This window comes from Cololabis saira, chromosome 6 (genome assembly GCF_033807715.1).
Source record: "Cololabis saira isolate AMF1-May2022 chromosome 6, fColSai1.1, whole genome shotgun sequence".
In the NCBI taxonomy this organism is placed as follows: domain Eukaryota; kingdom Metazoa; phylum Chordata; class Actinopteri; order Beloniformes; family Belonidae; genus Cololabis; species Cololabis saira.
The window spans coordinates 31,600,380-31,628,313 of record NC_084592.1 but is presented as its reverse complement, the minus strand read 5'-3'; the positions used below and the strand labels follow the sequence as shown (position 1 = coordinate 31,628,313).

Here is a 27,934-nt window from a genome sequence, read left to right as displayed (position 1 = left end):
AGATATAAATCCATAAATAAATAAACCTCTGTCCATTATTTTTCATTTTTTAAGGACAGGCAATTGTGTTATATGAAAAATAAATTATAAAATGAAATAAAACAATAAATAAAACCGGAGCTCAGTGCAGGGCCCTCCCAGGGTTGGTAGAGGTGGCAATGCCCAGGACTGTCACTTAGGTAGGAGCACTGGGTGATATAATGGGAAAAAGATCGGGGATAAAAAATATTAAAAAAAAAAAAAAAAAAAAAAAAAAAAATAGATATTCAAATTTTGAATATCGATATTGAATCGGCTGGAAAAGTATCGCGATATATTGCCATATCGATATTTTTGCCCACCCCTACCCGCCATCATCTCACATAAGATAAAATTGTGTATACATTCTTAAAACATCTTTCCAGTGCTATGAAACACCTAGTGTAAAGTTTCATCTTCATTTAGTTGTTTCATTCTTCCATTTTTCAATATTTTATGATCCCAATGAACTGGGAGTTCATAAGCCAGTGTTGGTGGATAACTGAATAGGTGTCAATAGCCTGATGTCCTCAAAAGACAACTGAGGGATAGTCTATTTACAGCGAGTCCTGGGCCTCCTTTCAATGGGAGATGTCCAAAGCACTTATCTCGCAAGGCATCAGCCAGGCAAACAACTTCAGCTAGGTCCTTTTAATGTGCAATAACTCTCCTCTCAGCTCTTCACCCTATCTGTAAAGATAAGGGAGCTCTTCACACTATGAAGAAATGTAAATTTGGCAGATTGATTCTGCAACTTCCTCAAACCATGGATGTGAGCTGGAATGTAGGTATCTTGGTACATCAAGAGCTTTGCCTTTGGGCTCAGCTCTCTCTTCCTCATGACAGGCCAGTAAAGACATCAGCACCAATTTTGCTCTCTCCATCTACCCATTGACCTTTGCTGTATCTCAGTTGTGCCTGTAGATGCAACAACTGGCACAATGATTATGTCTGTACCCTGTTCCACACTGACAAAGAGCACTGGACTCCTGTGGGACAAAAGAAGAACTTAGTTTGTCTCTGTGTTTTAACGCAGTCAAGGTGAGGAAGTCTCTGTCTCCAGCATACATATGCAAGGAAGGTGTTTTTGTCTTCGATATGTCAATGGCATCAAGGCTTTTTTTTTTACCACGTTTCATGATGTGTGTGTTTCTACATTTATATTCCTCCAGATAAAAAAATGTCTCTTATTTTTCTCTTTTATACAAATTTTCTTTTTCAGCAGGTAGACCTGCATTTCCCCATATACCACCCCCAGGAGAAGATTAAATACCCTGGACGATCCTGGCACCTACCAAGTCTTTGTACTTCCTCTACAAGTACAGTAATCTGTTAAATCATCGATCTGATTACGTCATTTTGTTTACATGATTTTATTTTGAGTCGCATCCTTAAGGGATTATATCTGTAGTTTTGTTATACATCAGGGGCTGTGCAATGATAAATAATTTGAATTTAAATCACCATATAACCTTCAGTGTTCTCACCAAAACGGAGGCATAAAGAGTAACAAAACATTGACACACCACACAATCCTTTGACAAATGCTTCAAAATAAAGTTCCAAAAAGGAAAAGGGGGGGAAAAATGATAATAATAAAAAAAAAGATTTCCAGCCCCACACACTAATTCTGTGTTTACTAATAAAATAAACAAGCACTGCCTCTGACAAAATGCAGCAGAACAGTCACTTAACTCGGGATTTTAGCTTGCATTATCACACAAGAGCCAATGACGACCGATCAGCTGAACTCACGATATAGCGACATGGCAGCCCACATGGTCAATGTGGAATCTTCAAATGTTGTTTGGAGCCATAAAATCAATGACATTGTGGCTTTATTGTACATAATTTAGAATACTGAGCAGATATTAATTTAGTGGCTTCTCTTCAGTCATGGTTCCTTTTTCTGCTGTTCAAAGGCAAGCCAAACAGACATTTCTGCTTTCCCCAAGCAGCAAAATTAATAATCAAGCGTTCTCACTCACTACCTGCTGTAAAGCTGTTGCTCATTTTAGCCGTCAAAGGGATGGCCGCGTGGCGCGTGCTGAAAACCTCCCTTCTTCACTCTTATGCACCTCGGTTTGGTGGGCCACGTTCTCGTTCAGCCACACTTGTTGACAATAACAAACAAAGCCTTGACTATTTGTTGCTGAACTTCTGCTGCAGCTCTGGGACCTGTAAAATGGTAATCAGGATAGCCAAAATATCCTTGCTACTTCCATGGAAATAAATACTGTAGGGCAAATAGCAGCTTGATGATCTAAATTCAATAGATCAGATGAAATGATCATCCTCTGTGAGCATCTTTACAAAAAGCAGAAGTTAAAAGTGCTGGTGCACAGCATTCAGGTGTGTTAACATAGCGTCAAGGAAGGAAGACATCAGTAGCCTTAGAGAAAACACTTCTGTTTCCTACCATCTAGGGCTCCTTAAGAAACCATTTCTCAAACAATGTGAGTCGATCACTCCTTAGGTACACTACAAAAACAACCCTTCTAAAAAATGAGTCTAATTATCTATAAATCTAGACAAAATTAATCAAATTTTCTGGAAACAAGCCTTTTTAACTTTCTTAGAAATTAGTTTTTGCAGTGTAGAAAAACATGCAACCCTTACAATGTAGACTGTGCCTTTTGTGTATCACTATAAATCCCTCAGTAAACTATTAACAAAATACAAAATGTCACATCTGTTATGGTGAGAAAATGTTGGTACTCTACCAATTTGAAATTTGTCCACTTGAGATAAAGATGCAGATATGGGACTAAAGAGTTCAACTGAACACATATTTGCATTGCTTCATTATGATCACCTTTGACCCTCTAATTAAATGTGGATATGAATACATGTAGAGAAGGCTGACCAGATCTTATAAATATTTAATCAGGGTTATCAGATACAAAGAGGTGCAGCAATTAAAAGAAAAAAAAGCTATGTTACACTGAAAGACAGTGGGCACTTTCTGTTTACGACCTTACAAGAACAACCTTGAGAGCCTGCAAGACCACAGAGAGCACGGTTTGTGGACAGAAAGCTGATTAAGGGAACGGGGGCGCGATCAGGATGCAGTAAACAGTGAGTGTACTTGCTTCACATTACTAATTATTGACCAAAAAGACAAACCCACTTGAGGTACCAAAGCATGGTAGTGAAGTGAGTATGTGATAGAAACAAAGGGAATTGTTCTGTACAGCTCATGAATCCAATCAGTGGTGATGTAGAAAATTTAGTATGCCAAGAGAGAGCGTGGCATTAGTGAACGCTGGCGTTTAGCCACAGAGTCCCCAAGGTATCCTTCTGTCACCGTGTGCTTTAGAAGGAACGCAGATGGTCAACATGCCATTAAGCTCCTAAAAGTTATACAAGATCCAATTTGTATTTTGTAAAGTTACACCAGGTGCCATTTTCTAGCCTGATTCCAATTTTCAACTACTGCAAAGTTCTGAAAATGTTATTTGCAAAATAACAGACATTAAAGAAAAAAAAGATTTTTGAACTGGAAATTTCAGTGTATTCATAATAAAACACTGGTAGCAGGATGAAGCACGACTCCAGAGGTTGTACAACTAGCCTTTATTCCAGACATGGAATTAGAAAAGACAGAGAAGGCACGTAATCGCGCAACAAATATAAACCCGTGACCACAGCCCTTTTCCCACAATCCTGCTGGGTGCGAGGTCCGTAATTGTGTGTAATTGTGTGTAATTGTGTGTATGCAACAACTAACAAGGCGTTCTTCCTGTTTAACTGGACATAAAAATAAACTACTCCAGTAGTATAGCCTTTTCTTTAATTTTAAAAGTCCACCACAACATTTGGAAAAGAAAAGGGTCAAAGGAAAAAGGGGAAGAGAAAGGAAAACCTCATCTATTGTGAGATCTGTTAGGGTCTCAAATCTTTCAATTCTTTCAAAAGCATACAAAACAGAACCAAAAGACGCCAGTAAACAAGGAGAAAGGTTTTGGGTTTCTTTACGTTTCATTTGGGAAATCAGACATTTGCGTGCTTGACCGGCCAATGTCACAAAGTCCATTCATTAGGATTATACAGTCATGTGAAAAAGAAATTACACCCTCCTCAAATCCCCTGACTTTAAAAATGAGGAGGTTATAAATCACTTTGTCACAAAATCCCAGTATTTAGTTTCTTTATGATACAGTCAAAAACAAAAAGAAATGTAGGATGAATAAACTGACAAATTAATGAAGTGAATAATGTCTATCATTCAGCCTTGGGAAAAGTTTTAGTGTACAGATTCAGAGACAAATACCATCAATATGTAATCTCCAGGCTTCACATTCACAGCAGTAATGTCCGTCTGAGGCTTTTCTAAACAAGGTTGGGGCTTCACTTTAAACATCTTGGCTTGGTGGTCGATAAAATGACAGGTAAAGCTCTGTAGTGTCACAGCCTCACGGATTTGGCTGTGACATCACCAGGCCTGGTTTCCAGTGGTTGACAGAGTGGAAGCACTGCTACCGTAACTGACAGATTATATCTGCATCTAATTACCAGAGCTGTACAGAAAACATGTTTTGGCATTCCAGATCTTCAGTTCTAGTTAATACAAACGTTTGAAGCTTAGAACATGACACTTTAATTACAACTGCAATTTCCCTCTCTTTTACACGCATCGAAACGCACGTCACAAGCGCGCGCCCACTCCAGGTAAAATACAGCCGTGCTGTGATGTTGGCTATGTTTACAAGCTAACATATATTTATAGAGAGAGAGGTGTTTGACAGTTCCAGTGATGCAATCAAGCGTTTAGCCCTAACTTGTGGGCTGAAGTTTATCTCAGTGAGGATTGTTTGGACCCCCTCGAAAACGAGATGATTCATCTCAAGGGGCTATCCATTAATAAATTTACTTATTGTATGTCGTGTTGCTGGAGTCATCACTGTTGGGGGTATGCTTCTATAGAGTATCACAGTATTAAACTGTCTTCATTAACAGACAGTCCAACTAATTTAACAGTGTTTTAGTGGTTAGGACTGTTGCCTCACAGCAAGAAGGTTTCTGGTTCGACCCCCAGGTCTGGACAAAAGACAAAAGTCTCTCTGTGTGGAGTTTGCATGGGTACGGCGTCCTCCCACAGTCCAAAAACATGCATGCTAGGTTGTTTGATGATTATAAATTGCGCTTAGGTGTGAGTGTTTGTCTATATATGTGGCCCTGTGATGGACTGGCGACCTGTCCAGGGTCTCTCCTGTAAAGAGCTAGGATAGGTGGCAGCAGACCACCGTGACCGTGCACAGGATTAAACAGGGATAGAAAATGGATGGATAGTCCAGCTATGGACTGAAGGTTGTCTAAACATTTTGAGATTAGTCTTGATCATACGTCTACTCACATCTCCTTTTTGAGTAGTATAGTTCGCTTCAGCAGATGCTTCGTATGAACAGCAAATCTAAAATCTCTTTGTGTCTTATCAAAGTAGCTCTAACCCACACCTCCAAATAGATTTCAATAATTGGAATCCAGTTGTGAAACCTAATGACTTCAATTATTTATTTAAACAGTTAAGTCTATGAATATTAAATGACTGGGGTCTTTAAAGACACAACGGATTGTAATTGTATGTGGGACTACTGTTGTGATTTAGATGAAACTCAGATATATTTAGTAATTTAATGCAGGAAAGAAAATGCATTTATTATAAAAAGTCATGATGTTGACACGAGTAAGGGTGAAATAAAGCATGACATTCATCTTGGTGATTGTGGAGATTCATCAGAGGTGGTACAGGGTTCAGCATTTTAGAAAAGAGCACAGAGTCTAATATTTAGGTCTGGCTGCATCCACTTACTAGTATCTGCATGTTGTTATTTTATATTACGTTAGCAGTAGTTGTGGTGAAAATGTCCCAAAGACCCACTATTCAACAGTGGACAAGACGCAAAATATGTGTGAATGTGGACAACCACTGACCAAATAAAATACACACCTGGAAATAATCTATAACTGACATTTTCTGGCATCTTCCTACCTTCTTTCTAAAAATCATAATTCATGCATTTTTGGCAGTTGCTTATAGTAGAGTAAGATCTAGAAGCATTTGGAGAATTGAGTTATTTTTATTTAATTTTAATTTGCGTATTAATGCATTTTTTCCTTTATACACAATTGCAAGTGATCTGAAATAAAATGACCATAATGTGACAAAAGTGTAGACTGTCAGCTTTAATTTAAGATATTTCATAAAATAAAGCAGGGAATAAGGAATTGTTGTCAAAAGTACATCCCTTTTCAAGGGTTAAAAAGTATTTGGACGGACCGCTGGGTGACAGTGGTTAAAGCAAGCGGCCCATGTACTGAGGCTACAGTCCTCCAGCAGCGGTCGCAGGTTCGAGTCCTGGCCTACGGCACTTTGCTGCATGTCGTCCCAATTCTCTCTCTACCCCCTTCCTGTCTAAACTTTGAATAAAAGGCCACTAGAGCCAAAAGAAATATTTAAAAAAAAAAAGAAAGTAGTTGGACAATTAACTGAAAAGAAATTCAGTAACCAGGTGTGTCTAGTTCCTCAAGACAAGTGAAGATGACAAAAGGTCTGGAGCTGATATCAGGTATTGAGTTAGCATTTGGCAGCTGTTTGACTGAAGCTACCAGTATGGAGTCCAAGGAGATCTCAATACAAGTGAGGAAAAACAACACTAGGTTAAAAAAAAGAAAGACATCTATTAAGAGACATAGTATTCTTTAAACAAAAGAAATACTGAAAGGTCTGGACAGACATGAAAGAGGAGTATTACGGAATCTTTTCCTTAGTGAAGAAAAATAGCTTCACGAGAAATAAACATTCAGAGAAATAAAGAATATTGTGTTTTCCGCACTATAAAGGCGCACTTAAAATACTTAATTTTTCAGAAAAATCGTCAGTGCACCCTATAATCAGGTATGCCTCATGTATGAATTTTGTTGTGCTTACTGCTTACTTCAGGTGTCCGCTATCACTGGCAACAATAAACCAATCAGAGAACAGGACGTAGTACGACGCTTACCTCCTCCACTTTTTATTTGTGGATGAAGAATGATTTAAAATGAGCATATTTTTCTGTATTAGTTAATCCTGAATGATAAATGAGTTTTATTGTGAATGAGTTGAATAAAGTTGGACTTACTTGACTGTTTTGTTTCACTTTATATATGTTTTATTATGCGCCTTACAACCCGGTGCGCCTAATGTGTGAAAACAGACCCGTTCATTGATATTGCGCCTCATAATGCTATGCGTTTAATGGTACGTTAAATACTGTATATGAAGAAGGTAAATGTGTGTCTGACAAAAAAAATCGACACCCAAGAGGCACCTTCATCAATGTAAATACAAACCGTTTACAACAAGGTGCAACCCACTGCTAATATTCAAGAACAGGAAACCCCAATGAGACTTTGCCAAAACGCTTCTAGAAAAGCATCCCATATACTTGATACTTATTGTCTGTATCCAAGATACAAAGCCCACAAGTTAGGGCTAAACCAAGATAAACATCTATCGGAATAATGGGAAGAAAAAAGTATGGAGAAGCAAAGGAACAGCCCGTGATGTAAAGCATATTTGAAACACGGGTCAAACATGGTGGAGGCAGAGTTATGGTATGGGATTGTGTGACTCCAAATGGAGCAGACCTACTGGTCCATTGATTACATTATTGCTGATAGGGGATATAGGGAATAGGGGAGGGATAGGGGAGTCTATAAGACTATATTCTCTTCTTACATTCAAACAAATTCTACCAAACCAATAAGACAACACTTGAAGATGGGTAAAGATCCTAAACTAACTGCAAATGCAATTAAAGACTTTTTGAAGGCCAAAAAATATATTATTCAATGCTCTAGTAAGTCACCCGGCCTCGACCCAACAGAACATGCTTTTTAGTTCCTGAAGATAAAACTGTAAGCAGAAAGTTCCACAACCTGAGGGTGCCTGCCAAATGTTTTGTTTTGGACATATTATTGGCACTGCTGCGACTGCTGTTGACAAACTAGTCAACAGAAAACGAAGACAGCAAATGATCAAAGGCAAAGCACTTATGAAATTCAGTAATGCATTATGATTACGCCTTGCCACACAAATACATTGTATTAATGAGACCAAAAATAGACTGGGAACTAGATTTTGATTGCTTTAGATTTACCTACTATGTTGCATCCAGTGCTGCCGGAGACGTGGAAATGTGAGATGTTTCCTTAACACTTTTGTGCTAAAACTGGACTATTCACGTGTCTGGAAAATCACCTCATGAAAGCATAAAAATGTTTTTGCAAAATGTGAGTTTTTTTTTAAATTTTATTTAAGGTGTTTTCATTAGAGATTTTTCTTTTCGATATTTAGGTTTAGTCCAGACCTAAGGGTTATGAAAACACGCCTGTGTCACTTTATCAACATGCTCATAAGACCCTAAAAATGTAGGTACTCTGCTGATATTGCTGTAATTCCTAAAAGGTAAATTAATCTTCTTTTGAAACCTCTTTAACTAAAGTTGTAAAACGTACACATTGATCACATCCTGAATGTTTTATTTCTGCATGAACATATTTCACACAATTACCTGCTCAGTATGTGGATGTTACACATAACTCTTACACATGTCCAAGTCAAAAATCAAATTCTTAAGACCTTGAACTAAGGAATCCAGATGGCAATCATGTAAGCCTCAAATATTTATTCCTTTTATTTTATTTTTTCATTTGTTAAAGCTAAGGAGACATTTAATCAGATTAAGATGAAAATGTTCCAGCGGAGAACTTTAAGGTCAGAGGAGGAGGGCATTTCAGAGGTCTTCATTAATTAGCTTTTTTCTTTTTTTCTCAAAAGAAAAGGTATCAAGGGATTTCATTTTTTTTTTAAATGCAAAAAAAAATAAAAACAGGATGTTTTGCAGAGGCACTTTGACATCTATCAAAATAACTGACTTCAGCTTGACGGCCTGAAGTATCAGCGACTCGTGATTGCTTTGACTCCAGGTGATTGGGACATGGTAACTATAAATAGTACATGGCAGTTAAAGTTAAAAATAAATTTTTTTTAAATACCTGGACATTTAACCACAATGTACACTCTTAAAAGACAACATTTACTGTCCTTCGTTTGTCATGCGTGTACACACAAAAAACCCCATTCCAACCTACCAAAAACAGATGCACAAAGCCATAAAATACTAAAAATACTACACAGACACACCACAGCACCCAGGTGAGAATGATTCCTTTCAGCCACTTTAACCAGCTAATGCATTCAGAGAGCAGCCACAGGAGTATCTGCACTTCACAAACCTCAACACACACAACCAGACACATCCCATACACCAGCGTACTCGTACACTGACACACACCCTCCCACACCTCGATCCACTCGCTGCTGAAGTTGATTATAGCAAGCTGCGACTCAGTGGGAGAGGGTCACGGTTGGACGACTTTGTGTTTTCAGTTGTTGTGACTCTAGAGAGCCAGGGCGGGATGGTAAAGCAGCACTTAAAATTACAGAAAATAGATTTACGCAATGCTTGCTAAAGTCGAGGAGTGCTTCCACAGTTACAAAAGCTCAACTTTTGATATTTTGATGAATAAAATGAGAAATTCCTTCCAAAGTGTAGGAGAATTTGCCATTTTGGTTCCTAGCATCGTGCACCAACAACCTTTACCAGGAGAGACCCCAGAGGTCAGAGTGGCTGTCCCATAGAAGTAAATGTTTCATTTTGCAAGCCGAGAAGACTAATCTCTGCATATTTTTTACTTGTCTCATTAAACGCAATACATTTTAAATGAGGACAGACAAAGCACAGTAATGGAAAAGAAAAGCTTCTTAACACTGTTTAGCATCAGGCAAGTCACTGCGACACATGCTCGGTGGCAACTCTGACGCTCTCTGCTCCTGCACTTAAGGTGAATACATCAGCAGGTTTAAACCTCTGGCTCGCATAAACCACTTTAATGTCCCGTGTGACAAGACGGTTCAGCTGGGGTGCTTCACAAACACATATCCGCTGGGATTTTATAAATAAACGGTGACAAAACAAACCCTTATGTTTATCATGAATCATAACATAATATGAAAGTGATAGGCTGCTTTTTACCAGGTCTTAAAATACAGTAAATATAACCTTAGGTTAACAATACATTATGGTACATCGTTTCACTATTTATTCGACAAAAACTAACCCACAATGCATAAGCAGTGAGCAAAAAAATTAAGTACCCCTTAAATGCTTCCATTGGCACTGCACCCGATTGTGTTGTTCACAAAATCGTCTAGGTTGATTTGATTTGTAACCTGTACTCTGTGGGAGAACCACTGAATTTAACATTTGTGCATGACCAAGTGTATTTTTTTTAATTAAAATAAATATACAAAAGTTCTTTGGTAAGCATTGGCCCAGCCAGAGTGTGTTCAGTGAAGCTTCTGTGCACTTTTTGTCTTCAGGCTACCATATCCGACTAAAGGGCTCTCTTCAGTCACATGATTCCACCTACATAAGGATGAAAACTCCCCGGAGCGTCACAGATTGCCGTTTCTATAGTGGCTTTATGTCTGGTCCAAATAGACTGCATGATATCCACAGAGGCATGGGGATGAATGTGATTAAAAGGGTTATAAACATTAAGAGCACCAAAGGGAGTAGTCACCAGTGAATCATATGCATGTCAATGGCTTAAGTCACTCTTTGTGCTGCCTTTAAAATCTAATGATGAAACAGAATAAAAGATCAACTTATACTGAATATGCCTCACCTTGTCTCTCAGATGATGTTCTGCAGCATCGATGTTCAGAGGGTCATCAAAGTTCAACAGGTCCTGCAAAAGAGTTGAAGAAAGGGAGAGTGTGGGAAACAAAGCCTAAAACAACATTGTTGAGGCCCCCCATTAAAATAAATATCAATAACAAGGCCAAAAGGCCAGAAGCTCACACAAAAAAAGCTGTGCTGCGCAATATAAATAGCTTCAACATCACTTTCAGTGGTTCCAGTCTTTATTTTGCCACCGTGAGAAACCAAACACTTTACTTACACAATTGGCATATGGGCACTTTCAACCAAAGTGGTTCTAGTGCTGGTTTAGAGCCAGTACCTAACTAATAATCAAAGCAGAGAAGCACCAGTTTGGAGCCAGGAAAACTGGTGGAACTCCAACTCCAAAACTGCTGGATTAGACATAAAAAAAAAAACGACTGTACTAACATGGGTTATTGATGGTATTACCAAGCCAAAATACTGTGACTAACTTAGTTCAGTCATGTTTGTGTCAAGGAAGTGAAGAAGAAGCTAAACAAAAATGGACACCTAATCTAGCAACAGTGATGCATGGAGGAGGCTGCCTCCCTGATGATGCAATAAGATAAAAATGACTCGGGGTGAACATTATGACTTAAAGAGAAAATACCGCCACTGTAGCCTCTAGTGTGCCTGATTCAAAAGAGAGGAATAAGAGACTGCGCTTGAATGTGGAAGAAAATTGGAAGCAACTGTGGAAGATCAGCAGTCAGTGTTTGTGAGTTTTGTCTCACATGTTGAATTCAATTCAATCAGACTTAATTTATGCCTGAGGGGAAATTTTGGCAATGCAACTATTACAATGCCTGCTTAAAAACAGCCCGTTCATTAATAAACATTCATTGTCGTTCATTGGTTTGTTTAAATATCACCAACTGGCATTTATAGATCCTGCTTAAAATAGATGTTTTTTGGAGTGAAATTCCAGATCTGGAATCACTGACTGACAAAGCAAAAGCCTTCACAAACACCCATAGTTTTTGTAATAATCTTCATAAATACAGACTGTAAATATTAGGAGCCTGGCTTTGAGGGAAATTTAAGACAAACACGGATGTGTGATCTTTGTGCATCACGATTGTTTACAGAAACTCTCTAAAGAATACTCTAAAGAGAGCTTCAAACAGCATTGTAAGAAACATAAAACAGTTTCCCTGGAGTAACTCGCCTGATGAGGTAAAGCCAACCAGTTCTTAAAATGTTTCCATGTTGCCACAGACAACATGACCTTAACATTAACACTACATTAGTAAATTCTGATCATTTCTAATCTACAGACCTAAATTCAGTTTGTAAATGCAACTATTTCAGTTACTATGGATGGAAAAAACCAAATGGATTTAGAAAAAAAAGGTGTGGTTGTGTTCCCATTCACTTCATGATTCTCTCTTCTAGGTCACCATCCTTACCATTACTCTTTGAAGAGACTTAAATCATGACTGCTGCAACAGTTCATTTCCCTTTGGAGATTAATAAAGTATTTTGAACTGAATTGAACTAATCCATCCCTGATTGAAGAAGCCTATCTCAATTGGTCATCACCAGAGGATAACACTAAAGTTTATGTTTAATAATACTGCAACTGCATACAGGCGCAGGATGAAAGCAGTTATAGGTGCAATGGACAATAAAGACTCAAACTGCACCACAAAGTGTAATCTAGTTATCTTATTTCAATCTTTCAATGTTGTTGAGGTGTTCTTAATAATGAGAAAGATGATTTCCCAAAGTCAGATATAATGGTCTCACTAGAGCTGTGCAAAAGCGTAAAGAGCCAGGTTTATTGTGATCTGAGACTGATTCCATTTATGTAGCTTACAGACTGTCAGCAGCTTCAGCACAGAACATTTGTTTTGCAGTTAGATTTCCTTCAAAGATGAAATTAATCTCTCTGTGTTTACCCATGTGTGTACTTGGACAAAACCATTCGGAGTTTGACTCCAAATGGTTTGGTCCTAGAGTAAATCACATTATGGAGAAGTGGGGATGTTTATGTATCTTCCTTTTTTCATATTCCTTCAAAAGCCTTTTTGACTGGTTTGGTTATTCAGTAAAAGCTGGACTAAAATATGCACAGACTGCTCTGTTAATGACAAGAGATGATTTTAAAATTGACTGGTAGATTAGACATGAAAAACAACATATCTTTATTTTCTTATTTTAACTGGTTAGTCAATGAAACCTAGGCACAGCAACAAAACAAGGTACATATTGTCATTTAAGAACATTTTTGGTATGGAATACTTACATGTACAATATACTTACATGCCATAACATCTCACATTAAGATGACAATAACTGCTCAACACAATCAATCAACTGGCTGCTCATTCAATAGACCCAGTGTTACTGCCAATGAGAAAAGTTTTATTCTGGCTGTGGACCTATTTAAAAAATACCTACTTGTGTGTGCTTGTTTAGTAGTGAAAGAGTTTTTCACTGATATCAGCAATGAAAAGAAAACTAATATATGGTGAAGAAAATGATAAAACTCCGACAACAAATATATTCTTCTCAATCAGAACTGGCAGGTCAGCAGTGGGTTAGAGTTGAAGTAGAGCACAAATGGTCTAAGTTGAATTAAGGAGCTTAAATATGTGTTTGTGATTATGAACCTTAAAAGATACCTAGCAAACAAGAATAAAACTTACTGTAAACAACGAGTTCAATCCCCAGACAACATCCTTGAGAGAAAGAAAGAGAGAAAATAAAAACATTAATCAAGGACAAACTGTGCATTGTAATGAAATGTTATTGTTACATAATGTGACGGGAGTATCGCAGATGTAAGGACTTTAAAAACATCCTTTCAGATACTGTTGCATGTCATTTTAAACCTAGCTTTTAACCATCATTTCCCAAAAATGTAATGCCCTATAAAATCACTTACAACTTGACAATATTTCCTCTTTACAGTTGGTTAAGTGCACTTCATTTTACCAGTATAAAAGTAAACCATTAGATGTTGAGGAAACATTAAAACACCTCCCAACTAGAACAATTAATGTAAGACCTCCAAACAACACAATAGCGACTTTATTTAGAACAAGTTAAATTCTTCTTTTCAAATATAGTCCTTATTTGTGTCCTTACAACCAGACATCAAAAGGGATCTGAAGAAGAAACGTGGCTGGGTCTTTCAGCATGACAATGATCCCAAACACACCACCCAGATGACGAAGGAGTGGCTTCGTAAGAAATATTTCAAGATCCTGGAGTGGCCTAGCCAGTCTCCAGATCTCAACCCCACAGAAAATCTTTGGAGGGAGTTGAAAGTCCGTGTTGTCCAGCGACAGCCCCAAAACATCACTGCTCTAGAGGAGATCTGCATGGAGGAACGGCCAAAATACCAGCAACAGTGTGTGAAGACTTACAGAAAACATTTGACCTCTGTCATTGCCAACAAAGGGTATATAACAAAGTATTGAGACTAACTTTTGTTATTGACCAAATATTATTTTCCACTATAATTTGCAAATACATTCTTTAAAAGTCACACAATGTGATTTTCTGGATTTTGTCTCTCATTGTTGAGATATACCCGTGATGAAAATTACAGGCCTCTCTTATCTTTTTAAGTGGGAGAATTTGCACAACTGGTGTCTGACTGAATACTTTTTTGCCCCACTGTATGTTCTGACTCTTGCAGGCAACTGCTTAATTAAATCTACCGAAATCTGGCTCATCTCTCAAGTCTTATTGTTGGTAACTTATACGCACTAGAGATGCACCGATCGATCAGCAACTAATCGGTATCGGCACGATAATGGCTCGGTATATATATATATATTTGAGAAGCTTCCCTGTGTCAACACTCCAGAGGCGTGGCTGTTGAACGACTTCAGTGAGGTGAACATGATGGATTTAAGTGATTAGTCAAATAAAACCCTTGCAGGACGTTGAGAAATAAACACCAAGCAGATGCAATTTCTGTTGAACTGATTCAAAATCAGTTTTGCATTAATCTAAAAGGAATAATAAAAAAAATAATAATAGAAGAAAAGACAAAAGGAGATCTATGTAAACTTTAAAGATTTAGGCTTTCATTAACCTTCCATCCATCAATCTGGCAGAAAAAGAGTACTCTCCCTTTCAGTTACTGGCCAAAACATGTAATTTACATTAAAACTTAATAACACTTCATACACATACCTTAAAATCTTGTTTTTTGTTTATTTTGTGGAAAAAATATTAGATAAAAATAACAGAAGCACATGCGCCAAAAATATGCCTAATTATACTTCTTTGTAGGTAAAAAGCACAAGAGTTTGTTCACTCTATTATACTAAAGATATTTTCAACAAAATTATATACAGGAAAAAAAGAACGAGCTAAAAGTTTTTCATGTAAGAGTTTACTGTATTGTGTTTCATGCGTGGGCTGGAAGAGTGGTGACGAGAGAACAGCGACAGCTTCACCCACTCAACACAATCCTTTGTGATTCGCAGCTTTTGCACTTTGCTTTTCTCACATATTTTAATGCGTCAACAGTGACACTTGGAGAAGCTCAGAAACAAAAGCTCCACCATTCTCACTCACACAATCACATCCACACCTACCCTAGAGTAAACAAGGAGCACCTTTCATATTGAGCCAGCCACATAGACAACAATCATCAACACAAGAAAGGGAGACAAACAGCCAAACCAACAAATGTATGCACTCTGCAGAAATGGTTACTTTGACAAGAGACCATTACCATACAGCTGCTCGACCAAAACTGACTTTGTAACAGTAAGAAGCTACCTCCTGTCTACCTCAGACTGTGAAAAAACAATGGACGAAGCATTAAGTCATGTGACCCATTGGTTTGTGAAGTTTTGAAGATTTGAAGGATCTTTTTCCTCATACTGTCCGCAGCCACATTGGCCTGGAAGCCGACAGGAACTGTATATCAATCTGTATGTTAATCAAAAGCCCCTTTCACACAGCCAGTTCGAGGCGGGAACGTTGCGCCTTTAAGCCGCCTCGCTGTTCTGTGTGAAAGTCACGGAGGCGGAATGGGGGGGCCAAGTGGCCCCACCAATAAGCCGGCAGCGGAGGTAGTCACAGAGCCGAAACGGGGTCTGTGTGAATGACACAGCCGGCATGCCGGGATGCCACTAGACGCTGACGCTGTCGTCACGCCTCTGATTGCGGAACGCCGGCATGCTGTGTGAATTTACAGACGGGAGCGGCGTTATGCCGGCGTTGTATGGTTCTGTGTGAACCAACAAAGGCGGCGTATTGGCAGGACTTCTTTACACCAATATTGCGGAATCTCTGTGTGAAAGGGGCTAAAGTTAGCAGTGTTTACCAACTCCTTGAATTGTTTTGAACATGAAATGTCCTATACCAATAAACTTGCCTTCAGCTGACCCCCACCAAAAGAGCTGCATAGATGTTTACAGCGAAATATCCCATTTCGCATGTTGAGGCATTGGCGACAGTAAGACACACTACTGCGTTTAGCCAATGCTGGTGAAGCTTGGTATCATGACGATTACGAATGAAGAAGTGATAATGGCTTTCCAATGTACGTTTACATGTACATTACAGTCACAGTACAGTACGTTACAGTACGTTTACATGCAGCAAAGAGATCGGATTTCTGATCATATCAGATAAAGATATGCAGAAGATCGGATCACTTGTCTGAGTTTTCCTTGCTGTTCAGAGATCAGATAACTGGCCAGAGTGAACCCCCCCCAGAGTAAATTCTCTGTGCAATATCCGATGTCCCCGTATACATGGCGTTTACAACCCGATTGCGAATGGGTTATCTACTGTAGGTGCTCCAACCCGATTACTAAATGTCCGACATAGGTCCGAACTAGATCGGGTTCAGGTGTTTACATGCAGTTTAAAAGTCCGAACGATGTCTTACACGATCAGTAACCCGATTGAACTGCTGCATGTAAACGTACTGAAATTTCATTCTTAATGTGCACTTTTGATGTAAGTTGTCAACAACGTTAAAGGAGCTTTTCTGTTTTAGTCCATTGGCTTAGCCGACTGTAAATCAATCATAGTAGAAAAAAAATGTATTACTTAATGAATATGGGTGAACATCACAAACAACCTTTGCTAGAACACACACACCACCTGGCTCACTCAGAAGGCCTGACATTTTCTGCATTTCCTGCAGAAGGTAAATAAAGTAGATGTTCACCAAGCCATTGCGTCCCGAGTCCTGTCAAACGCCATCATGGCCATGGTTTGGGATCCGCAAAGTCTGTGGCCACAAGAGGGTGGTGACCACAGCCGAGAGGATCCAGGGCATGTCCCTCTTTCCAAGTTTCTGGAATATCCAGACCAGACTTAGTAAAAGCTTCATCCGCAGACCCTCAGAACTCTGAACATTAACCCTGATCTCCTTATGCCAAGCACTCACAACCTCCCCAAAATAAACATATATCCATCCATACAGTTTATATACCCGCTGTATCCTTTGCAGGGTCACGGCGGCCTGCTGGAGTCTGTCCCAGCTAATTACAGATGAGAGCCAGGGGAGTCGAACCAGGAGCCTTCTTGCTGTGAGGCAACAGTGCTAACCACTAAGCCACCGTGCTGCCGAAATAAACATATATCACACAAATATTCATACCAGCACAAGGCACACACACTGTACAAGCCACTTTCCTGACCCAGCCCATAAACTACAAACTAGGTTATAGTTAGGGACAGTTTCATTTATTACATGTGCATACTCTTTTTGTCTGGATATGTCATTATTACTGTGTCTCTTTCCTGTCTTAGATCCCCCAGCTGGTCGATGCAGATGGCCACCCTCCCTGTGTTTGGATTAGCTGAAGTTAGATGGAATTGGAATACAATTTAAAACATACAAAATATCTTGACATGGCTTTGTTGTGAATTGGTGAAATACTGTACAAGATCATCTGCACTACGTATGCCAGTTTTGCACTTCAAAATACACCTACTGTGTCGTTCTATACCAGGGGTCGGCAACCCGCGGCTCTAGAGCCGCATGCGGCTCTTTAGCGCTGCCCTAGTGGCTCCTGGAGCTTTTTCAAAAATGTTTGACCTTTTTTTTCCTTTTTTTCTTCTTCTTTTTTTCCTTTTTTTCTCTTTTTTTCTTCCTTTTTCCTTTCCTTTTTAATCGCGACATTTCAACTTTTTTCTAAAAATGTTGACTTTTTCTCGACATTTTGACTTTTTTTTCAACATTTCGACTTTTTTCTCGAGATTGTACTTCAACATTAATCTCGACATTTCAACTTTTTTCTCGACATTTCGACCTTTTTCTCAACATTTTGACTTTTTTTTTCAACATTTCGACTTTTTTCTCGAGATTGTACTTCAACATTAATCTCGACATTTTGACTTTTTTCTCGAATTTTCGACTTTTTTCTTGATATTTCAACTTTTTTCTCGACATTTCAACTTTTTTCTCAAAGTGCATAATGAAAAAAAAAAATCTTCCCCCAGTTATAACTATTATAGTTACATGCAGCATGTGTTGCCTTCATTCTAAGGCTTATACAAGACTTTTCATTTTTTGTGGCTCCAGACATATTTGTATTTTGTGTTTTTGGTCTAATATGGCTCTTTCAACATTTTGGGTTGCCGACCCCTGTTCTATACCATAGTTCAACAAAAGCTTTGTTTGTCCACTCTCTGTATATTTTGGGGTAAAATGTATACCGTATTTTGCGGACCATTAGGCACACCACATTATAAGGTGCAAGATCAATGAACGGGTCTATTTTCATACATAAGGTGCAACGGGTTATAAGGTGCATGATAAAACTATATATAGTGAAACAAAATGTATGTCTGGTCAGTCGAACTTTATCACCTCATTCACAATAATTCAGAATATTGTTCAGTAGTACAGAAATTGATTGGTTCATCGTTGACACCTGAAGTTAGTGTGAGATGGATCAATGTTGTATTCCAACATTTGATTATAATTGGAGTATGATAGGGCAGCACGGTGGCTTGTAATTAGCTGGGATAGCTGACTTGGCGTGTGGGGGGAACAAGACAGAATGACCTGTAAGCTTCACCTTGCTGCCTCTGTACTTAAGATTAATGGTGGTCAGATAAACTACATTAATCATTCAATCTGAAAAGACATTTAATCTATACTTCCACATATATATGGAAGCAAATTATATGCTTGCTCTACATGTAAACACATGTCGCTATGATGAACACTAACCTTTTGCAAAAACAGGCCCTAATAGGTTTGGGTAAAATGAAAATGGTGATTAAAGTAAACATCTGCATCTGAATTTTCTTCATGTATTCTGGTAACCTTTCAACATAATAGGCTTTTCTGGTAAATCAGAGCAAAGTAAAATAAATGCCACAAGGGAGAGCAATCCTCTTTCACCACATGCACCAAGTTACCTCTTTGGTTTTCCTCTTTTTTCTCCTGCCTGGTAGCTCCATCTCTCTATTGTTCTACTTACTGTCTCTACAGGAAAATACCTAACATGTGTACGTTTGCATATGTCTATCAGAAAAAGTATTAAACGGGTATGGTAAGAATGACAGAATGTGAACCATTCTTAGATCTTTGAAGAAAATCACAAACCCTTTCAATATGCAGAGCAGATCTCCATCCTATAACAAGGTTAACCAGAAGAGTACAATGTGTCACATGTACACATAAGTCTTCAACGGGGGTACCAGCGAGAGTTCCTGCTTTAAATTTCAGTAATGACTTATAAAAACAATTTTTAAATAGAGAGCGTGCAAGAGAGAGAGATAGAGAGAAAGAGATAGAGAGAGAGAGCTTAAAGTATAAAGAACCAACAGTCAAGGACTTTCTTTTAACATAAGCAAATAAAAAGACTTTCATTTTAAGAGAAATATTCTATAACACAGCTCTGAAAAGTGTTTTATAGCATCTGGACAAAGCAGCATCTCTATTGCATTTATAGAACCTCTATTTTGCCAGTTTAAAGCGACACTACGTAACTTTTCCACCTTAATATCATATTTCCAGAGTCATTGTGATGGTACATCAACTTCCAACAGGTTTAATGACACCTCTGTCATGATCTGAGGGGGTCTGTATCGCTTTCACTGGCACTATGTAACTTTGAGGAGCATGGTAGGAACCCTGCCACACTAAAAAACTACACATTTTACGACTTTGACTGCTTTACGGCACATACGTCACTTCCCCCTCCTTCCCGATTCGTAGTCGAGACAAAAATGGGCGGGGCTTGGAGCGCAGAGGCTGAGCTCAGCAGAAGCTGGTGTTGAGCTAAACGAGGAGCTGGTATCATGGCCGAAGCAGCGAAAAAAACGAAGAAAATAAAAGTTTTAACGGAGCGGAGGAGGCGAAAAAAAGAAAGCGGGAGAGTAACAGGCTAAATGCCCGGTGGAGAATAAACATTGGCCCGGCGTTCACTCGCTACAAGCCCTTGTAGCGCCGTCGTCTTGGACGAGATGGTTGAAGGATGTAAAGACGTTCATCACCTCCAGGTATGCACTTTTGTCAACACCTATGTCAGTGTGTTTTACAAAAACAATTATCCTGAAACTACTACAGCCGGTGTAAGTGTTGCTACTGTATCAAATGTCAATATCTATGTAAACCTTTTGACTCTTCAGGTCTGTATATACAGATACTTATACACTGATGGTAAAAGCAACACATTTGTAGATATAGTAAAATATAGCCAGAAAAATGAAATATATAGGCAAAGTATACACTTCCAGATAAAAAAAAATACAATATAAACACCATATAAGCATATAAATTAAATCTACTTTGTTGGAATTATATTAAAATAATAACAAGAGTAGTAAAAGAAACCTTATGGTGTTTATAATGTGTCGTTTTATCTTGTGAGTGTATAAATATATACATTTCTCTAATTTTTCTATAGCTATACATTACTTGCTTTTACTTTCTGCATAATTACAGTGACTTCAACAAAGAAAAAAATTCAAACTTGTGATCAACAAAATATGTTGAATGATTTATAGGTCAGTAATTATCAGAAAGACATAATGTTTTTGTATCTTTATTCTCACACTCTGCAGGACTACATCAGATCTGGAAAACTTCCAGAATCACATCCTCATGCAGGGAAGGTTCTCCTACACTCCAGCAGTGAATCATCAGGGAAGGTTCTCCTACACTCCAGCAGTGAATCGCACATGGACTCTCCCAGCACCAAACATGGATGGACACAAGATGCTACTGCTACTATAGTCATTATATTTATTTACAGTAACTTCTTACACTGTTTCATAGTTCAGTTTTTATTATCAGTTCATTATTTTTAGTTTATTTTTCTACTACTCTATTTACACTTGTTTACTTTATTCACAGTAATTTATCCTGTCATACAGTTGTTCATTACTGCTACTGTGATACAGATTACTTATTGTTTATAATAATGTATGGGATAACTGCTGTCACTATGCAAATGACAAAGTTCAAGAATGTTCTATTTTCTGAAAGGTGTGTAAATAAAAGTCTGTCTTGTTTTGCACAAATGTCTTTATTTTAAACACACAAAAACAACTGTACAGGAAAAAATGGAACAAAAAAAAAAACAATATCAAAATATTTGCAGTAATCCTCATAAAGGTTCCATTCTAGAGAAGACGGGGATCCCTGAAACCAGTGTACTGTCCCATTGGGTCTGGAAAGGTGTCTCTTATTTTCCAAACATCATGCTGCCAGAGCACAAACTGGCGATATGTGTATATATATGCATGTATACAGTATATGATATATATGCTGCGTGTCGGTTCTGTCTTTGTGGGCGTTCAAACTCTGATGATGCAGAGGTAGAGGTGTTCTCAAAAACAGCAGATTCCTGATAAAACAAGAGACAGAATTGTTATGATACAAATGTAAATGTAGAATTCTATGATCAATAAGAATCAAAATTAGAATGTTTTCACATACTGGGGATTCGTCTTGGGTTTTGGTAATTCTAAAATTACTGACAATATCAACAACAGACAGAGAAATAATAGTGATCATAAAAATGTGTAATTCGCAATGAGGAAGCTTTATAAAATAATAATACAATTGAATAGAATTACAGCACTAGAGGAAATAATGCAATGCGAAGAAAATGTATAGAACATTTCTAGTATTTTTCCTGAGAACTGTAAAATTGTGCAGGGCTGATCTGCAAAATATAAGGAATGGGCATTCAGTTATTCACAGGTTATAAAGTATTTTTTTATTTTGTCAGTAAGTATGTTGAACTACTAATTTATGACGAAGTCCCTCTAAAAAACGTGACAGGAAAAAGGTGCAGAGCGTATGAGTTTGTAGGGCACATTATCTCGCTGAAACAACTTAATAAAACCAATTTGAACTTAGTGTTTTTCAACAACGTCATATTATATTGTTTAGCCAAAAATAGATACATTACCTCTTCGCTATCCATCCTGCAAACGACCGCTGAAAACAGAAAAGTCGTTTTGAAAGCCCGTCCCGTCTTCTCTCATCAAAACAAATGCAGCGGCGGGGACGGGGGTTTTCCGGCAGTACGCGCTGGTGCTCATGGGAAATGGAGTGTTCTTTCTGGTAAAGCACTACCGATTTTTGTACAAAGGAGGCGCCAAACTCAACAAAGCTGAAAGTTCCGTTGTGCTGCTTTAAGAGGGAAAAAGTAGCTGAATATAACAGAGGTGTCAGGTCAAGGGGAGTTACACTCATGTCTTTTGTATTCCAGAGAGCCATTTGAAGCAAGACTTTTATAAAATCATTGCAACAGCCATTAAATCTTCAAAGCTTTTGGCACACAGTAGCCATTGTTGCAAGAAAATAAATGACTCCCAGAATCATGTGAGCTCACATGGTTCTGTCTCTGCAGACAAGTGGCAGCTTAATGGTAGCACAAATTGAGGAAAGTGTGAAACATTTGAAACCCATTTACTGTAAAACAATATAGGGTTTCATGCCCACATTTTGGAAGAAAACATGGACTACATTTTTTCAGTGCCATAGCTTATTTCAGGATTTACTTACTGCATCATTAACTGCCTCTCCAGTTATGAATCAATTTCAGGCAAAGGAGAAAACTGAGCATAAACAAGTTAGCCTTACTGAGGCATTGTTGGCATTTTCATCTCCGTTATTGCATTAACACCCATTCAGAATTAAACTGCTTTAACAGGAACTAAAAGCTTAATAGCACACAAGTGCACTTTGCTGAAAAAATGAAAAACAATATGGTAATATCATCATATTTGTCTGAATTCTGTGTGTGTGTCATTAAGCCTGTCTTTATATGTGCTGAACCTGAACTTTCTGCACTGTAAAAAAATGTACGAACAAAGATCAGGTTGGTGTGTAGCCCTTTCTGTCAGCTTTGGGACTCAGCATGATCCCTTTTAACTATATGCGCACAAAGAAAACATGAAATACATGAGATATCAAAGATAAAGTAAAGAATCTCATCAAATGCATGCAGCTGAATTACCTTTAATGTTCTTGTGGGTGCCCAGCCTGTGCCATCAATTGAATGTTCCCGCAATAAGCTGCAGACAAAGAAGAGTTACATTATTTTGCAGTAGTACATTAGCTCAGAAACCTTGTGTCAGCTACTAATTGTACTGTATCTGTTCCTTTTATTGTAAACTGTTATTCTCATTTTGCCTGTCAAGTACTTTTGGAAAGTGTCATAAGTCCTAGACAATGAGAATAAGGACAGAAGAGAAAGGAACGTGAGTGGAAGAAGGAGAAGAGTAATGCATTTGTTTGTTTGTTTGGTTGGTTTGTTTTTAAGTAAGGGCTTGGGGGAAATGTAGACAGAATTACCTCAAACAGATCTCTCCGTTCTCTGTGATATTAGGATGCCATATTCTGGTCAGACATTTGACTTTAGGAGGCTGTAGAATGACAAAAAGCAAGTTAGCAATTTATCAGACTACACAAAACTTAAAAGAAAGATTAACAAGATTTTCAATCAGGGTTCATGGCACATCACAATACTAAATCCTCATGGCTTTAAACAGACACTGGACTTGTCAGATGTCATGGTTTCCTTATGTAGGGTTGACCCTGTTACTGGAATAATAAAGCAGATAAGGATCCAAATCAGCCCAGAAAAGGTCAACGTATTGACACAGGAAATGTTTTTTAAAATGATTTGAAATGGATTACGTTTAGTGGAACTTCACCTTATTTATTCACTCTGTTAAGTGTCCTGAAACTACATTTGTTGTGAAGTGGTGCTTTTTAAATAAACTAAATTCCACAATATTTAGTACAGGACGGTGGAACCATGTGCTTGACATCTGTACCTGGAGAACCTCCAACAAAGCCTTTCTGCAAGCTACAGGCTGATCAGCCAAGAACCACGCTTCACCCACGTGAAGAGTTTCATAATGAGAATTATTTAATTAATGATAACCATTATAATTTATATAATGTTAATTTAATCATTATTTCATGAGCCAGGGGATTTTATTAAAACTGAAGTTTAAACCTCACTATTTTCAAACTGTGCTAAGAAAAAAAAAATGGTTACATAGATATTGGCCTTTAAGGATGCAAGTTTTAGTCCAATGACAGTTCAAGCGTGTGGTCAGCTCTGGATCCAAAATAAAAATGTGCAAAACACAAAGCTTTATATGGGATGTCACAGAGGAGTCAGAGGACTTCAAGCCTTAACAAACTGGTTTAAATAGTGTTGGAATTCTGGTTTAACTGTATTATGGAAGCACAGTGTTGGAGTACTGAGTAGTTGGATATGTTCATGAGAGCTGAAGGCTCAACAAGCGAGCCAAGAGAGTGTTGACGTGTCATTACTGGGAGACTCTCACAGGAGAAGGTAAACAACTTGTGACAGAAAGTCGGCCCACTAAAGAAGCATATAGACCATTTTCTCTCTGTCTGGGGAAACATGTCACAGATGAACAATGTGGCTGATTTCAGTGCTGGTTGATAAACACTGGGGGAATCAAAATTACCTCTGACTTGTGGCAGATATGGTAAAAATGGAAGAATGATAGCGCAAAGGCTGACCATATGAAGCTACCGTTAATAAAAAAATGTTGTATTGACTGCATCAATGCGTCAATACCGCTTTGTTTGTTTTTGTGGTCAAAAATCAACATTAAGCATCTTCAAATCCCAGTTGCAGAACTGCAGATGGCTTAGGTTACTTTATGAATTTAATTCCTTTAAACTAATCTGATTAGTCGGAAATATCAATATTCCTCTCTTTAATTAACGTTTAAATGGCCAGAGAGCCAAACTCTTGTCGGAGCTACTTTACTTTCAAGCACATTCAGAGTGTGAACTCCCTCTTTCTCAAAGCATAATACATGGTTACTAAACATTATATACAGTATATACAGTGTTGTTCAATGGCCAAGTACAGTATATATACAGTTTTCTTCACCTTTATAATTTTATACATCAAAACATTTTTTTTAATAATCTAGACCTTCCCAGGTCTTAAAATAAGGGTAAATACAATCTCATGAATGATGAAGTTGAAAATTGTAAGTGATTTTGCCTTCATATACCATGATGAATATGAAATGAAACAATCAAGATGTAATCAAAATGTAGACTTTCAGCTTTAACTCAAGAGGTTTCATTAAAAATATTGCATTTACAATTGAGGAATTACAGCTCAATCCAGCAAAGCTCCTCCAAAAGGAGCTTCAAACTAACATATTTGTGTATATAACCATACTTTTCTCACTGCCAAAAGTCTGGAGTCCATGGACATGGTCACTCCAGCGACCTTTGTTTGCATCTCGGTTGTGGACCTTTCTGCCTTTGGTTTTGTCTTCAGTAACTGACAATCTGTTGGGTTGAGATCAGGTAAGTGACTTGACCATTGCAGAATATTCAATTTCTTTGCCTTAAAAAAATCTTGATTTGCTTTGTATGTTTAGGATCATTAGCCATCTGCACTATGAACTGTTGTCCAACCAGTTTTAGTAGTTGGCTGAAAGTATCGTCCTTTAGACCTCCAAATTCATATTACTACTTCTGTCAGAAGTCACATCATCAATAAATACCAGTGAGTCTGTTTCACTGGCAACTATACATGCCTATACCATCACACTCCCTCCACCATGTTTGACACCTCTTTTTAATCAATGGTCCAAATACTTTTGAGCCCCCCCCCCCCCAAAAAAAAAGATTAAATGTACATATTTTGCCAAAAATGACGGTGGCTATGAAACCTCTAAAAATAAAGCTTACAGTCCACACTTTGATGACTTTTTTTGTGTTTTCATGTCTCTTTTTGGTAGTGCAAAATGGAAAACAAAATAAACAAAATCTGTCAATGTCCAAATATTTCTGGACTTAATTCTATGTGCACCCCATAATTCAAGACCTTGTAGAACCATCTTCTGCAGCAATAATGGCACCAGAGGTCTGAACTAGAATATTTCAGGTATTAATATTCACATTATAATATTTCAAAATGTAACTAAACACGGTACAGTCGTCCCCCCTTTTTGGTTGTATGACTTGGTAGTAGTAGTATTAATAATAATAATAATAATAATAATAATACGATGGAGCAGATGAGCAAAAGAATGACATTATCTGGGACAGCTGGCCCGAATAACCCATTAATCACAAGTATTTCTGGATGGATATTTATAGATTAATCTACAAAATCTAAATTCAGGATTACTGGAAATTAAAGTCGCTGTTTCATATAAAAAGCACCAAATCAATAACTTAAGGTAAAACAATCTGGATAACATCTTTAATCAGTTCAAATTATCATTTTAAAACAACTCAAGTATTGCTCTGATGATGAACTGAACTGACCTGCTGCTGCTCCCCCAACAGCTGACATTTGGAGATGTAAGGTCAATCTGATAAATTGCTCTAGGAAATAATTTCCCTTGACTTAGGAGATATGGAGTTTTGTTTTTTTCATTACAGCAGGGTCTCAGAAGAGAAGCTTAACAGCTCTAAATAGGGTATGTTGCCTTTTTCAGTGGTCAATAAAAAATTAACTCACACAAAGGGCAATGTGTTTGGAGCGCCTTGTTGCAGACAAAATGCAGTAATATACGAACCAATAAAGCCAAACGTGCAACAACATATGACAATAATCTAAAAACAGTATAAAAACAGGTAAATTACAAAGGAAATGAATGATGTAGAATAGCAGTTACCGTAGTTTAATGCGTATATACATTTGTCTCATGGTATTATTTTCACATCGTTATCATGTATAACACACTTTGTTATATCTGCAATCAATAGTTGCATCTTGGTTTTAAGTATTTGAATCAAAAATGTTATAAAAGCCTCACTGCCACACAGGGGGGCACACCACACAGTTGGAGAATCACTGATCAACACAGGAAGATGTGTTTGTGCTTGATAACGTAAACCAATTTGTAAGCTATAGGGGGCATCATATTATGTACATTTCACATTTCATTCAAGTTTTTAGCTGAGAGTGCTCTTTTCCCAAGTCCTTGTAAATTGGCAGAAAAGGTGTATTATTGTGGTAAGTTGCAGCAGACGAAGGCCTCTGTCCAACACTGACCTGGATAAATGCTTCTATGACTCATAAACATGATAGACATTCAAATCCTATGGTGAATCTTCAAGTTAAGAGTCTAATGTGTTGGTCACTTCCACAGTCGATAACTGAAGAGGCTGGTGGATGTGATTCATTAAAGGAGAAATATAACCGGGGGAAACTGATGCATTGGACCAAAAGTGTCACGTGGGGCAAAAGAGAGCTGGAGAGAAAGTAATATTATTTTTTGCGTGGAAATAGTTATATTCATTTACAAGGAATTACCTAAAACAAACAAATAGGATACAGGAAAATTTGATTGATAGTATTATTTTCTTTTTCCTTTTTCCTACAACCACAATTATGAAAAAGTTGAGCTGTTCTTTAAAATGTAAATTGAAAGAAAATACAATGATTTGATAATCTCATGAACCTACCTTTTACTCATAGAAGAACACAGTAAATATATCAAATGTAGAAAGACATTTTACCCTTTCATTAAAAATATTAGCTCATTTTTAAATTTGATAGCAGCACAAAAACATTAGGACATGGGCAACAACAAAAGGCTGGAAAAGTGAAAGGTGGAAATAAGAAGAAAACAGTCTGCAGTGCTGTCCACAAAGAAGCCATATGTAAAGGTGACTAAGAAATGCTACCGTCTTCTGGACCCTGTCTTCACTTTCAATT

The 27,934-nt window shown here is 37.8% G+C and overlaps 1 protein-coding gene and 1 long non-coding RNA gene across 3 annotated transcripts in view; both read right to left on the bottom strand.

Moving 5' to 3' along the window:
* The window catches only part of ube2f (ubiquitin-conjugating enzyme E2F (putative)), an 83,436-nt gene that overhangs the window by 17,325 nt on the left and 38,177 nt on the right, over positions 1-27,934 (bottom strand). Inside the window, exons 6-9 of one of the 2 annotated variants that reach the window (XM_061723957.1) lie at positions 23,548-23,618; positions 23,210-23,267; positions 13,445-13,477; positions 10,756-10,818 (exon numbers count right to left, since the gene is read on the bottom strand). In XM_061723957.1, coding sequence (XP_061579941.1) covers positions 10,756-10,818; positions 13,445-13,477; positions 23,210-23,267; positions 23,548-23,618 — 225 coding nt within the window. Of the gene's footprint in view, positions 1-10,755; positions 10,819-13,444; positions 13,478-23,057; positions 23,125-23,209; positions 23,268-23,547; positions 23,619-27,934 lie in introns of those variants that run through there. The other variant, XM_061723958.1, reaches the window with a different exon arrangement.
* On the bottom strand, positions 21,247-22,289 carry LOC133446503 (uncharacterized). Its single transcript, XR_009782841.1, has 2 exons — positions 22,157-22,289; positions 21,247-21,586 (listed from the first exon to the last, which is right to left on the bottom strand). It is a non-coding gene; the product is annotated as an uncharacterized LOC133446503 (long non-coding RNA).